The sequence below is a fragment of the Oncorhynchus keta genome, chromosome 2 (assembly GCF_023373465.1).
Source record: "Oncorhynchus keta strain PuntledgeMale-10-30-2019 chromosome 2, Oket_V2, whole genome shotgun sequence".
Classification (NCBI taxonomy): Eukaryota; Metazoa; Chordata; class Actinopteri; order Salmoniformes; family Salmonidae; genus Oncorhynchus; species Oncorhynchus keta.
Window position 1 is genome coordinate 12,361,893 of NC_068422.1, and position 13,851 is coordinate 12,375,743.

The window sequence follows — 13,851 nt, forward strand, 5'->3', positions numbered from 1 at the left end:
GAGGGGATAGAGGATATTGAAGGGATATTGAGGAGGAGGGGATAGAGGATATTGAAGGGATAGGGTGATATTGAAGGGATAGGATATTGAGGAGGGGATAGAGGATATTGGTGATATTGAGGAGGGGATAGAGGATATTGAAGGGATAGGGTGATATTGAGGAGGGGATAGAGGATATTGGTGATATTGAGGAGGGGATAGAGGATATTGATATTGAGGAGGGGATAGAGGATATTGAGGAGGGATAGAGGATATTGGTGATATTGAGGAGGGGATAGAGGATATTGAAGGGATAGGGTGATATTGAGGAGGGGATAGAGGATATTGAAGGGATAGGGTGATATTGAGGAGGGATAGAGGATATTGAGGAGGGATAGAGGATATTGGTGATATTGAGGAGGGGATAGAGGATATTGAGGAGGGATAGGATATTGGTGATATTGAGGAGGGGATAGAGGATATTGAGGAGGGATAGAGGATATTGGTGATATTGAGGAGGGGATAGAGGATATTGAAGGATAGGGTGATATTGAGGAGGGGATAGAGGATATTGAAGGGATAGTGGGTGATATTGAGGAGGGATAGAGGATATTGAGGAGGGGATAGAGGGGTGATATTGAGGAGGGGATAGAGGATATTGAAGGGATAGGGTGATATTGAGGAGGGATAGAGGATATTGAGGAGGGATAGGGTGATATTGAGGAGGGGATAGAGGATATTGAAGGGATAGGGTGATATTGAGGAGGGGATAGAGGATATTGAAGGGATAGGGTGATATTGAGGAGGGGATAGAGGATATTGAAGGGATAGGGTGATATTGAGGAGGGGATAGAGGATATTGAAGGGATAGGGTGATATTGAGGAGGGGATAGAGGATATTGAAGGGATATTGAGGAGGAGGGGGTAGAGGATATTGAAGGGATAGGGTGATATTGAAGGGATAGGGTGATATTGAGGAGGGGATATGAGACTATGTTTTTGTTTTCTACCCCTTTTTATCCCCAATTGGTAGTTAAAGTCTTGTCCCATTGCTGCAACTCCCATACATCCTCCCGAAACACATCCCCGCCAAGCTGCACTGCTTCTTGACACAATGCACGCTTAACCCGGAAGCCAACTGCACCGATGTGTTGGAGGAAACACTGTACATCTGGAAACCGTGTCAGCGTGCATGCGCCCGGCCCGCCACAAGAGTTGCTAGAGCGCGATGGGACAAGGACATCCCGGTCGGCCAAACCCTCCCCTAACCCGGAGGACGCTGGGCCGTGCATCGCCTCATAGGATAGAGGATATTGGTGACACAGCCCGGACACAGCCCGGTATTGAACCAGGATCTATAGCAACGCAGTTAGCACTGCGATGCAGTGCCTTAGACCGCTGCGCCACTCAGGAGGCCCTGGAGACCATGTTTTAAGTGTGTACTCACATACCTGTACACGTAGACATACAGACACCTACACAAACACACGCATGCACTCACACACTCCTTGCTATTACATTGTCCCTTGCCAAGGTCCTACAATGGTCAAGGTACTTACAGTCATATATTTGACATCCATCTCTGTTTTCCTCTCCAGCTCAGAAATGATTTCTTTGTGGAACTGCTTGAACTGAAAAGAAAAGAAAGAATGTAGTTCAAGTTGATATATAAACGTATGACAATAATAATCATGGAAAGATGGTGACATCAGGATAACAGTTGTGAGCCTGAGCCAGAGGAATGTCGCTGTGATAATGTCTTTCTCAGTAAGGGGAATTCCAACAACAGGTCTGTCTTTTGTTTTTTAAACATTGACTACTTTCTCCTTTCCCTCTTACAGAAACACTACATGACCAAATGTATGTGGACACCTGCTTGTCTGACACCTCATTCCAAAATCATGGGCATTAATATGGAGTTGGTCCCCCTTTGCTGCTATAACAGCCTCCACTCTTCTGGGAAGGCTTTCCACTAGATGTTGGAACATTGCTGTGGAGACTTGCTCCATTCAGCCGCATGGGCATTAGTGAGGTCAGACACTGATGTTGAGCGATTAGGCATGCAGTTGGTGAGCCAGGGCTCTGTGCAGGCCAGTCACTCAACAAACCATATCTGTATGGCATTGTCATGCTGAAACAGGAAAGGGCCTTCCCCAAACTGTTGCCACAAAGTTAGAAGCACAGAATCGTCTAGAATATCATTGTATGCTGTAGCGTTAACATTTCCCTTCACTGGAACTAAGGAGCCTTCCCCAAACCATGAAAAACTCCAATACCGATTATTGGAGGACCAAAAAATCCGATACCGATTAAATCGGACAATTTTTTATATTTTTTTATTTGTAATAATGACAATGACAACAATACTGAATGAACACTTATTTTAACTTACTATAATACATCAATAAAATCAATTTAGCCTCAAGTAAATAATGAAACATGTTCAATTTGGATTAAATAATGCAAAAACAAAGTGTTGGAGAAGAAAGAAAGTAAAAGTGCAATATGTGCTATGTAAGAAAGCTAACGTTTCAGTTCCTTGCTCAGAACATGAGAACATATGAAAGCTGGTGGTTCCTTTTAACATGAGTCTTCAATATTCCCAGGTAAGAAGTTTTAGGTTGTAGTTATTATAGGAATTATAGGACTATTTCTCTCTATACCATTTGTATTTCATTAACCTTTGACTATTGGATGTTATTATAGACACTTTAGTATTGCCAGTGTAACAGTATAGCTTCCGTCCCTCTCCTCGCTCCTCCCTGGGCTCAAACCAGGAAGGTTTGAGGGGGGGCTCCTGGTCGTCCATCCCTGGTCTAAAAGACAAACAAAGTAGTAACAGTTGTCTTGTGTCCGGGTGGTATTTCTCAGTAGACTTTGTTGTATTCTAGGTGTGTTTAGAGGATAAGGGAGGCCTGCTAATTACTAGTCACAGTGAGAAAGAGAGAGTTGGCATAGGAAGGCCCTATGGATGTGGGTGGACATGAGAACACAATGCAGGTCAAAGAGAATGATAACCCTGGACTTCAGTCTGCCACTTAACTAGCAATTAGATGGTAAAATGGTAATTACACAACAAAAAAGAAATAATTACTATTTTACTAAGAGAAGAAGTGACAGTAGGTCAGCTGGGTAACTTACATTCTCCTCCAGCTCCAGGTGAACCTTCTTGTGCACCTCAGCGATTTCCATCAGAACCACACCTGTAGAATACAGATCATACATCATACACAGGTAAGGGACATCTAGGCTGGGTGCCAGTCACAGTCCTGCTAGTCTATATCCTCTTTAGTCAACATACTGTTGTCTTATTGGGCAAGGCCAGGATACATCTTCCCTTAGCTTGTAAGACAACCAGGCTAAAAACTACTGCATTTGAATATGCTGTGGACATTATGATCCTTTCTCCTCACATTGCTTGGCGGCAACGACGTCCCTGATAGCCTAGCTGGCATGGGACAGGCTGGGACGTCACGAGGAGGACAATGGGTTTTCACCTCAAAGCTGTTGCATCTGTTCTTTCCCTATGCTTACAGAAACAACTGTTACTGTCAAGAACAAAGCTTACTCTAGCCCTTATCAAAATGTAATGTGTATTTTACGTCATGAGGGGGTTTGACATACTGCATGGATGACTTTTTGGAACAGTAATGTTTGAACAGTAACTAAGTAGTCGCTACTGATCAGATCCACATTGACATAGAGACAGAAAAAAACAACCATTGAACGCCATAGAGGAACATGGCACAACTGCAGTCATACTGTAAACAGAAGTAGACAACGACAGCAGACAGACACAATGGGGTGACATCTAGAGGTTCTGAAGAGTAGACTGGAATAATATTCCCGCATATTGTTAAGAATTAGTTGTGGTGCAGTCTAGCACCACCTGCCACTGGCACCACCTGCCACTGGCACCACCTGCCACTGGCACCACCTGCCACTGGCACCACCTGCCACTGGCACGTTTGCTTTTGACAAAATGTAATATTGTATATGAGTTAGTTGTGGTTTTTTCTATTCCCTTTGCAAACACCTGCAACCACCGTCCAATCACTCATATCACCTCAGTATTAATTCAATACCCCAAAGCCACGACTGGGCCTGTGAGACCATATTAACAGACTCAACCCAAACACACTGAGCATACATACATTAGGCGCACGCACGCACGAGCACACACACACACACGCACACCTGGTGTGACCGCAGGCAGGCCTGCTTATACAAAGCTGTACCTCTCTGGCCGACTGCAGCTTCAACAACATTTCCCTCTGATAGTCAATAGTACGTACTGGTAAATGCTGCCATTGCATGTCAGGGGGAGGGGTTGCTGGGCTCTGGGCAGGCTGATATACAGCACCAACAACAGCCTGCTGCAGAATGAGATGGATGGTGTTCAAACAGGCTGCAGAGTGAGGGCTGGGGTTTAGTGAGAGAGATGGTGTGCAGTGAGAGGGATATGTGCAGTGAGAGGGATGGTGTGTAGTGAGAGGGATGGTGTGCAGTGAGAGGGATGGTGTGCAGTGAGAGGGATGGTGTGCAGTGAGAGGGATGGTGTGCAGTGAGAGGGATGGTGTGCAGTGAGAGGGATGGTGTGCAGTGAGAGGGATATGTGCAGTGAGAGGGATGGTGTGCAGTGAGAGGGATGGTGTGCAGTGAGAGGGATATGTGCAGTGAGAGGGATGGTGTGCAGTGAGAGGGATGGTGTGCAATGAGAGGGATATGTGCAGTGAGAGGGATGGTGTGTAGTGAGAGGGATGGTGTGCAGTGAGAGGGATGGTGTGCAGTGAGAGGGATGGTGAGAGGGATGGTGTGCAGTGAGAGGGATGGTGTGCAGTGAGAGGGATGGTGTGTAGTGAGAGTGATGGTGTGCAGTGAGAGGGATGGTGTGTAGTGAGAGGGATGGTGTGTAGTGAGAGGGATGAAAATGTGTGGGTAGAACTGAAAAGGTGTGTGCGAGCAAGGAGGCCTACAAACCTGATTCAGTTACACCAGCTCTGTCAGATGAAATGGGCCAAAATTCACCCAACTTATTGTGGGAAGCTTGTGGAAGGCTAGCCGAAACATTTGACCCAAGTTCAACAATTTAAAGGCAATGCTACTAAATACTAATTGAGTGTATGTAAACTTCTGACCCACTGGGAATGTGATGAAAGAAATAAAAGTTTTGGAGGACGCATGGCTCTCGACCTTCGCCTCTCCCGAATCCGTACGGGAGTTGCAGCGATGAGACAAGACTGTAACTACTACCAATAAGGACATTTGACCCTGTAATCCTCCACATGGCTCTGGTCTTAGTCTCAGTGATCTGTGTGCTACAAGGTTTTATGTAAATAAGGAAAAAATACATCTCTCTCTCAAAACATTACAACTGAATCTGGTTCTGCTGTCTCCAGATTGACCTACCCTGATAAGGATACATACTATTACACTTGTAGAAAAAAGTGCTATCTATGTAGAACCTAAAAGGGTACTTCATCTGTCCCCATAGCAGAACCCGTTGAAGAACCATTTTTGGTTCCAGGTAGATCCCTAGAACCCTTTTGGGTTCAATGTAGGATCTTTTTCAGAGAGGGTTCTACATGGAACCCAAAATAGTTCTCCCTGCAAACAAAAAGTGTTCTACCTGGACCCAAAACGGGATATCCTATGGGGACAGCTGAAGAACCCTTTAGGAACCCTTTTTTCTAAGAGTGTACCCAGGAAAGGATACATAGTATTGTTCATAATACTGTATAGATAGGTATATGTGTACATCTCCAAACACTGCTTCATCTACAATATAAGAATGAATAATACTAGCCTTACATACAGCTATAGTTACATCCACTATAATCAAAGGCTTCACAGCTTGACTGACTGTGTCTGTTTGTGGTGGGTCATTTGGGAAACCACCCAGTAATGATGATAAGACTTGTATCCCAGCCTTATCCTAGATGTCTTCAGATAGTGCTGGCCATAGTCTCGTTGTGATGTCTGGTTTTACAGTGACTTAATAACGACTTGATCATTATTATAGAAACATCCTTATACCTCTGTGGTTTATGGTGGTTTTTATAGCACAGAAAACTACGTCCATCCTCTTTCACATTGTTACCAGGTGATGTAGTTTATGAACAGTGTAGGCCTCTGGTAACAGAATACCTGCCCTTCACTCATAAGAGTCTAATAGAGAAACATGGTGTGGAAAAACAACTTTATTAGATGATAAATTACAACAGATTTAAACAGGTGATCTGTTCAGGTTATTCATACGCACCCGTGTTGCTAATATGCTAAACAGCATTGGAATAAACTCAAAGCTTTGTATCTATGGCTGACTGAGCTATGTGCAGTTACATTTATGTGTTAGCAAATGCTCTTATCCAGAGCAACTTGCAGTAGTGAGTGCATACATTTTCATACTGGTCCCCCGTGGGAATCAAACCCACAAACCTGTTGTTACAAACACCATGCACTACCAACTGAGCCACAAAGGGCCTAATTCACACAATGTGACCAAAGCAGTGACATTTGAACTTTGAGATAGTAACGCTGCACTTCGAGATAGTCGTCACTCTCATAAAACAATAATGATAAATCGTACAGGGTCATGTCACAGCAAGAGTCTGACACAATACAGACAACACCTATCTGAGTCACGGCCAACGATATCGCAATCTTGAAGCCACACATTCCAATGACAGGTAGGGAGAGTGAGTGTTGTGATGTTGCCATGGTTGGAAGTCTTTGTTCTCTGATATTACATGGATATGAATCAGAGATCGGTGTCACTCAGCTCCAGGCCCATAGAGCTATTGTGCACGCACACACACACACGGCCTTGAGAAGTGTATAGTGGCTGTTTACGGGCTCCTAACCAATTCTGCTATTTTGTGTGATTTATTTTGTAGAGTGGTTGAAAAACGAGTTTGAATTACACCCCAAGTGTATGTAACCTTCCAACCTCAATCCTATAGAAAATGTGTGGGCAGAACTGAAAAAGCGTGTGCGAGCAAGGAGGCCTGCAAACCTGACTCAGTTACACCAGCTCTGTCATATGAAATGGGCCAAAATTCACCCAACTTATTGTGGGAAGCTTGTGGAAGGCTAGCCGAAACATTTGACCCAAGTTCAACAATTTAAAGGCAATGCTACCAAATACTTATTGAGTATGTAAACTTCTGACCCACTGGGAATGTGATGAAAGAAATAAAAGCTGAAACAAATCATTCTCTAATATTACATTTCACATTCTTAAAATAAAGTGGTGATCCTAACTGACCTAAGACAGGGACATTTTACTATGATTAAATGTCAGGAATTGTGAAAAACTGAGTTTAAATGTAGTTGGCTCCGGTGTATGTACACTTCTGACTCCAACTGTATCTGCATTTACCTTTATTTTAACCAACTTTTTTGGCTCATCACATACGCTGCTGCTACTGTTCATTATCTGTCCCTTTATTCCTAGTTATATGTACATATCTATCTCAATTTGTCACGAATCCCGCTTCCTGAGTCTGTTTGCCTGTGTTTCTGTCCTGGAGTGTGTTTCCGGTGTCCTGGAACGCACCCTGTCTGGTTGCCGGGCGAATTAGCTTGTTGGGAGATCAATGTTCACCCGCACCTGTATCCCATCAGTAATCTGCACACCTGTCCTGATCATCACCTCTCCCCTTCAAAAGCTCTGACCTGACATCCATTCCCTGCCGGATCGTTAGCCATGAACAGTATGTTGTGCCATAGTATCAGCCTCAAGTTGGATAGAATTTGTTTAGTTGTTTTTTACGTATTGCTTGCCTTAAACTTACCTCCGTTTGTTCTGTCTTCAGTTACTCACCCGGATCATTTACCCCATTCCCGCCTGGTCGTCGGAGGATTCCGCTACCCCATTAGATCCACCTATTTACTCCCATCAACTCACCACCGCTGCCCGCTACGCCACCTGGATATATCTACCCATTCACATTCACTTGTAAATAAATACTCGCCTTCTTCCTACTCTCCTTGTCCTGGTCTGCTTCTGGGTTCGATTTTGAAAGAACGTGACAGAACGATCCGGCCAGTGATGAACCCAGCGGACCTGGACTCCGTTTGCCATACAATTACCCAGCAGGAGAAGATGTTGGGACAACGCAACACGGCGCTACATGAGATAGCGGGTTCAATCCGGAACTTATCGGATAGATTAACGAGTATCCAGGATCAGCTCAGGTTGCCGGCGGATCATCCACCACCTGTCACCTGCCGATTCGGGAGCGGGTTCCTTCCGTGAGCCCAAGGTTCCGACACCGGAGAAGTACGAGGAGATCTGGGAGGATGCCGTTCATTTCTTTTACAGTAAGGGTTCGTTTTGATCTGCAGCCCTACTCTTACGCCACAGATAAGGCTATGATAGCTTTTGTTATTGAGCTGCTGCATGGTAGAGCTCTGGAATGGGCTTCAGCTGTTTGGGAACGACGGGACACATGCATGACGTCATACCAGGGTTTCACGGCAGATATGAGAAAGCTTTTTGACCATCCAGTCCGAGGTAAGGACGCAGCTAAACGTTTGTTCTCTCTTCGCCAAGGAGCTCGCAGTGTGGCAGACTTTGTGATAGAATTCAGGACATTGGCTGTGGAGAGTGGTTGGAATGAGGAATCACTACAAGCGTTTTTTTTACCAGGGGTTGTCGGAGCAACTCAAGGACTAGCTGATCTCCTATCCAGAGCCTAGTGACCTAGATAGTTTGGTCACCTTAGCTATTCGGGTATATAATAGAGTCCGAGAGAGGAGGGAGAAGCAGTGGGGTCCATCAAATCAATCTGAGACTCAGTTACCATTCGGGTCAGGAAGTGGACCAGAACGGGTTGATCATTTTCCCTCACATGGGATTAGTGGAAGAGTCCTGCCGCCAGATCCTGAACCTATGCACGTGGGGCGGCACGGGTTAACTAAGGACGAGCGCCAACGTAGACGTGAGACCAACAGCTGCCTCTACTGTGGTAGCTCGGAACATTACATCTCCGTTTGTCCTCAGCGCCCGTTAAACTGCTTGGCTCGTTAAGTTTGGGAGGTTTGTTAGCGAGCCAGTTTCAACCTCTCAAGAACCCTGTCAGACCTCGTTTTCCTGCTACCCACATCAATAAGAATCAGAGTTTAGCGATTAACGCTTTCATCGATTCAGGTGCCGAAGACCGCTTCATTGATGCCAACTTAGTGGAACAGCTGGGGCTTTCCAAGGAGCAATTACCGGAAGCCATTGAAGCAACCACTCTGAACGGCAGTAGTCTGGCACGGATCACTATGAGGACTGAACCGGTTAAGATGTTGTTGTCGGGGAATCATTCAGAGGGTTATTTCTTTTTTCATTTTGCCTTCCCCCCATGTTCCTCTGGTTCTTGGATACCCCTGGCTAAGAGAACACAATCCTTCGTTCGATTGGGTGACTGGTAAGGTAACTAGTTGGAGCATTGAGTGCCATGCTAACTGCCTCAGGACTGCCTGTTCTCATGCTGTCCCCAGTCGGGTCGGTGAGTCTGCTCCTCCTGATTTGTCCCTGGTTCCTGAAACATATCACGAGTTGGGTGAGGTGTTCAGGAAGCAGAAAGCTCAGTCACTTCCTCCCCACCGACCTTATGATTGTACAATTAAGCTGTTCCCTGGAGCTGCCTTTCCCAAGGGACGGTTATACAGTATTTCTCGATCTGAGCGGGAAGCCCTGGAGACCTACATAAAGGAGTCTCTTGCTGCAGGTCTCATTCGTCCCTCGTCATCACCCCTGGGAGCTGGATTTTTTTTTGTGAGTAAGAAGGATGGCTCTCTTCGACCGTGTATTGATTATCGGGGTTGAATGATATTACGGTCATGAACAAATACCCCTTTGATGAGCTCCGCTTTCGATTCTTTACAGGGTGCTACTGTGTTTACGAAGCTTGATCTACGCAATGCGTATCATCTGGTTCGGATCAAAGAGGGGGACGAGTGGTTGACTGGATTCAATACACCTATGGGACATTTTGAGTACCAGGTGATGCCGTTTGGACTTTCCAACGCTCCAGCAGTGTTCCAAAGTTTGGTGAATGACGTGCTGAGGGATATGATCTGTCTGTTTGTGTTCGTTTACCTGGATGACATCCTGATTTTCTCCAAGGAGCTTTCCAGCCACATCCAGCATGTTAAGCAGGTCCTGCAGCGGTTATTGGAGAACCGTCTGTTTGTGAATGCAGAGAAGTGTGATTTTCACGCCCACACTACATCCTTCCTCGGGTACATCATCTCCAGGGGTGAGATCAAGATGGACCAAGAGAAGGTTCGGGCGGTTGGGGATTGGGCCCGGCCCGGTACGAGATTGCAGCTCCAGAGATTCCTGGGATTTGCACATTTCTATCGGAGGTTTATCCGTGATTACAGCCGGGTGGCCGCCCCTTTAACTGCTCTGACATCTTGCACCAGAATTTTCTGTTGGACTCCTGAGGCAGACCGAGCATTTCTGAACTTGAAGAGCCGATTCACCAATGCGCCGATTCTCTCTCAACCTGACACTTCCCGTCAGTTTGTTGTTGAGGTGGACGCGTCTGATGTGGGGGTGGGCGCCATCCTGTCCCAGCATAGCTCCACTGACTGTAAACTCCATCCCTGCGCCTTCTACTCTTGTCGTCTTTCACCAGCTGAGAGAAACTACGATATGGGTAACCGGGAGCTTCTCGCTGTGTAGCTTGCCTTGGAGGAGTGGCGTCACTGGTTGGAGGGAGCGGAGCAACCGTTTGTGGTCTGGACTGACCACAAGAATCTGGCTTACGTGCAATCGGCTAAACGTCTCAACTCCCGTCAGGCCAGGTGGGCTTTGTTTTTTGGACGATTCAATTTTTCCCTGACGTTCCGACCTGGGTCGAAGAACGGCAAAGCGGACGCCTTGTCCCGGATGTTCTCCAAGACGGATGAGAGTGGGGCCAAGACTGAGACGATTCTTCCCCAGAACCTTGTCATGGGAGCCGTTACATGGAGGATTGAGGAGGATGTGATGGCGGCCCTTCGGACGCAGCCCGGCCCCGGTAACGGTCCACCCGGTCGGTTGTTCGTGCCGGAGTCGGTCCGTTCTGCTGTTCTTCAGTGGTCCCACGCCAGCAAGATAGCTTGTCACCCTGGCGTTGCTCGGACTATGGTGCTACTTGCGCAGACGATTTTGGTGGCCTGCCATGGGAGAAGATACCCGGAGGTTTGTTGCCGCATGTCCTGTTTGTGCTCAGAACAAAAGTACCAATCGGCCCAGCTCTGGGCTTCTTCACCCCTACCTATTCCTCGGCGACCTTGGTCGCATCTGGCCCTGGATTTTGTCACGGGATTGCCCCTTCTGTTGGGAACACGGTCATTCTGACCATTGTGGACAGATTCAGCAAGTTTGCTCATTTTGTCCCTCTCTTCAAGCTTCCATCTGCCACGGAGACGTCCGAGATCCTGGTTAGGGAGGTTTTCAGGGTCCACGGATTGCCCAGTGACATTGTTTCTGACCGTGGTCCTCAGTTTACCTCTGCTGTCTGGAGATCCTTCTGTTTGGCCATTGGAGCTACAGTCAGTCTCACTTCTGGATTTCACCCACAATCTAATGGTCAGGCGGAGAGAGATGGAGTCCACGCTGCGTTGTCTTGTCTCCTCTGATCCCACCTCTTGGTCATCTCAATTACCCTGGGTCGAGTATGCCCATAATACCCTTCCTTCATCTGCCACTGGGATGTCCCCCTTCCAATGCCTGTACGGATACCAACCTCCCTTGTTTCCTTCTCAGGAGAGGGATCTTTCGGTTCCTTCTGTCCAGGCCCACATTCGTCGTTGCCACCGGACCTGGCATCGGGCCAGGAAGGTCCTCCTTAGAGTTTCTGACCGGTATCAGATCCAGGCGAATCGTCGCCGTATTCCTGCTCCCGCTTATACCATCGGAGATAAGGTTTGGTTGGCTACACGGGATCTTCCTCTACGGACTGAGTCGAGGAAACTGTCACCAAAGTTCATTGGTCCGTTTGTGGTGGAGAGAATCATTAACCCTGTTGTGGTCCGACTCAAATTGCCGGCAACGCTTCGAGTACACCCCACCTTTCATGTCTCCTGCCTCAAGCCGGTTCTCCTCAGTCCTCTGTTGCCTCGTCCTCCTCCTCCGATGATCGGAGGTGGTCCTGCCTACACGGTGCGCCGCATAATGGATTCCAGACGGCGGGTCGAGGTTTCCAATATCTTGTGGATTGGGAAGGATATGGTCCAGAGGAGAGGAGTTGGATTCCTCGGCGTCAGATCCTTGATGACGACCTGCTTCGTGACTTCTACCGCCTCCACCCTGGCGCTCCAGGTAGTCCGCCCGGTAGCGTTCGTCGGAGGGGGGTACTGTCACGAATCCCGCTTCCTGAGTCTGTTTGCCTGTGTTTCAGTCCTGGAGTGTGTTTCCAGTGTCCTGAACGCACCCTGTCTGGTTGCCGGGCGAATTAGCTTGTTGGGAGATCAATGTTCACCCGCACCTGTATCCCATCAGTAATCTGCACACCTGTCCTGATCATCACCTCTCCCCTTCAAAAGCTCTGACCTGACATCCATTCCCTGCCGGATCGTTAGCCATGAACAGTATGTTGTGCCATAGTATCAGCCTCAAGTTGGATAGAATTTGTTTAGTTGTTTTTTACGTATTGCTTGCCTTAAACTTACCTCCGTTTGTTCTGTCTTCAGTTACTCACCCGGATCATTTACCCCATTCCCGCCTGGTCGTCGGAGGATTCCGCTACCCCATTAGATCCACCTATTTACTCCCATCAACTCACCACCGCTGCCCGCTACGCCACCTGGATATATCTACCCATTCACATTCACTTGTAAATAAATACTCGCCTTCTTCCTACTCTCCTTGTCCTGGTCTGCTTCTGGGTTCGATTTTGAAAGAACGTGACAGAACGATCCGGCCAGTGATGAACCCAGCGGACCTGGACTCCGTTTGCCATACAATTACCCAGCAGGAGAAGATGTTGGGACAACGCAACACGGCGCTACATGAGATAGCGGGTTCAATCCGGAACTTATCGGATAGATTAACGAGTATCCAGGATCAGCTCAGGTTGCCGGCGGATCATCCACCACCTGTCACCTGCCGATTCGGGAGCGGGTTCCTTCCGTGAGCCCAAGGTTCCGACACCGGAGAAGTACGAGGGAGATCTGGGAGGATGCCGTTCATTTCTTTTACAGTAAGGGTTCGTTTTTGATCTGCAGCCCTACTCTTACGCCACAGATAAGGCTATGATAGCTTTTGTTATTGAGCTGCTGCATGGTAGAGCTCTGGAATGGGCTTCAGCTGTTTGGGAACGACGGGACACATGCATGACGTCATACCAGGGTTTCACGGCAGATATGAGAAAGCTTTTTGACCATCCAGTCCGAGGTAAGGACGCAGCTAAACGTTTGTTCTCTCTTCGCCAAGGAGCTCGCAGTGTGGCAGACTTTGTGATAGAATTCAGGACATTGGCTGTGGAGAGTGGTTGGAATGAGGAATCACTACAAGCGTTTTTTTACCAGGGGTTGTCGGAGCAACTCAAGGACTAGCTGATCTCCTATCCAGAGCCTAGTGACCTAGATAGTTTGGTCACCTTAGCTATTCGGGTATATAATAGAGTCCGAGAGAGGAGGGAGAAGCAGTGGGGTCCATCAAATCAATCTGAGACTCAGTTACCATTCGGGTCAGGAAGTGGACCAGAACGGGTTGATCATTTTCCCTCACATGGGATTAGTGGAAGAGTCCTGCCGCCAGATCCTGAACCTATGCACGTGGGGCGGCACGGGTTAACTAAGGACGAGCGCCAACGTAGATGTGAGACCAACAGCTGCCTCTACTGTGGTAGCTCGGAACATTACATCTCCGTTTGTCCTCAGCGC

General features: G+C 47.4%; 1 protein-coding gene across 2 annotated transcripts in view; it reads right to left on the bottom strand.

Annotated features, from left to right (window-relative positions):
• Window positions 1-13,851, bottom strand: part of LOC118372934 (brain-specific angiogenesis inhibitor 1-associated protein 2-like protein 1) — a 73,762-nt gene that overhangs the window by 42,658 nt on the left and 17,253 nt on the right. For both annotated transcript variants that reach the window (XM_052472122.1, XM_052472127.1), the window contains exons 4-5: window positions 3,121-3,182; window positions 1,539-1,610 (exon numbers count right to left, since the gene is read on the bottom strand). In XM_052472122.1, the coding sequence (XP_052328082.1) occupies window positions 1,539-1,610; window positions 3,121-3,182 (134 nt within the window). The remainder of the gene's footprint in view (window positions 1-1,538; window positions 1,611-3,120; window positions 3,183-13,851) is intronic.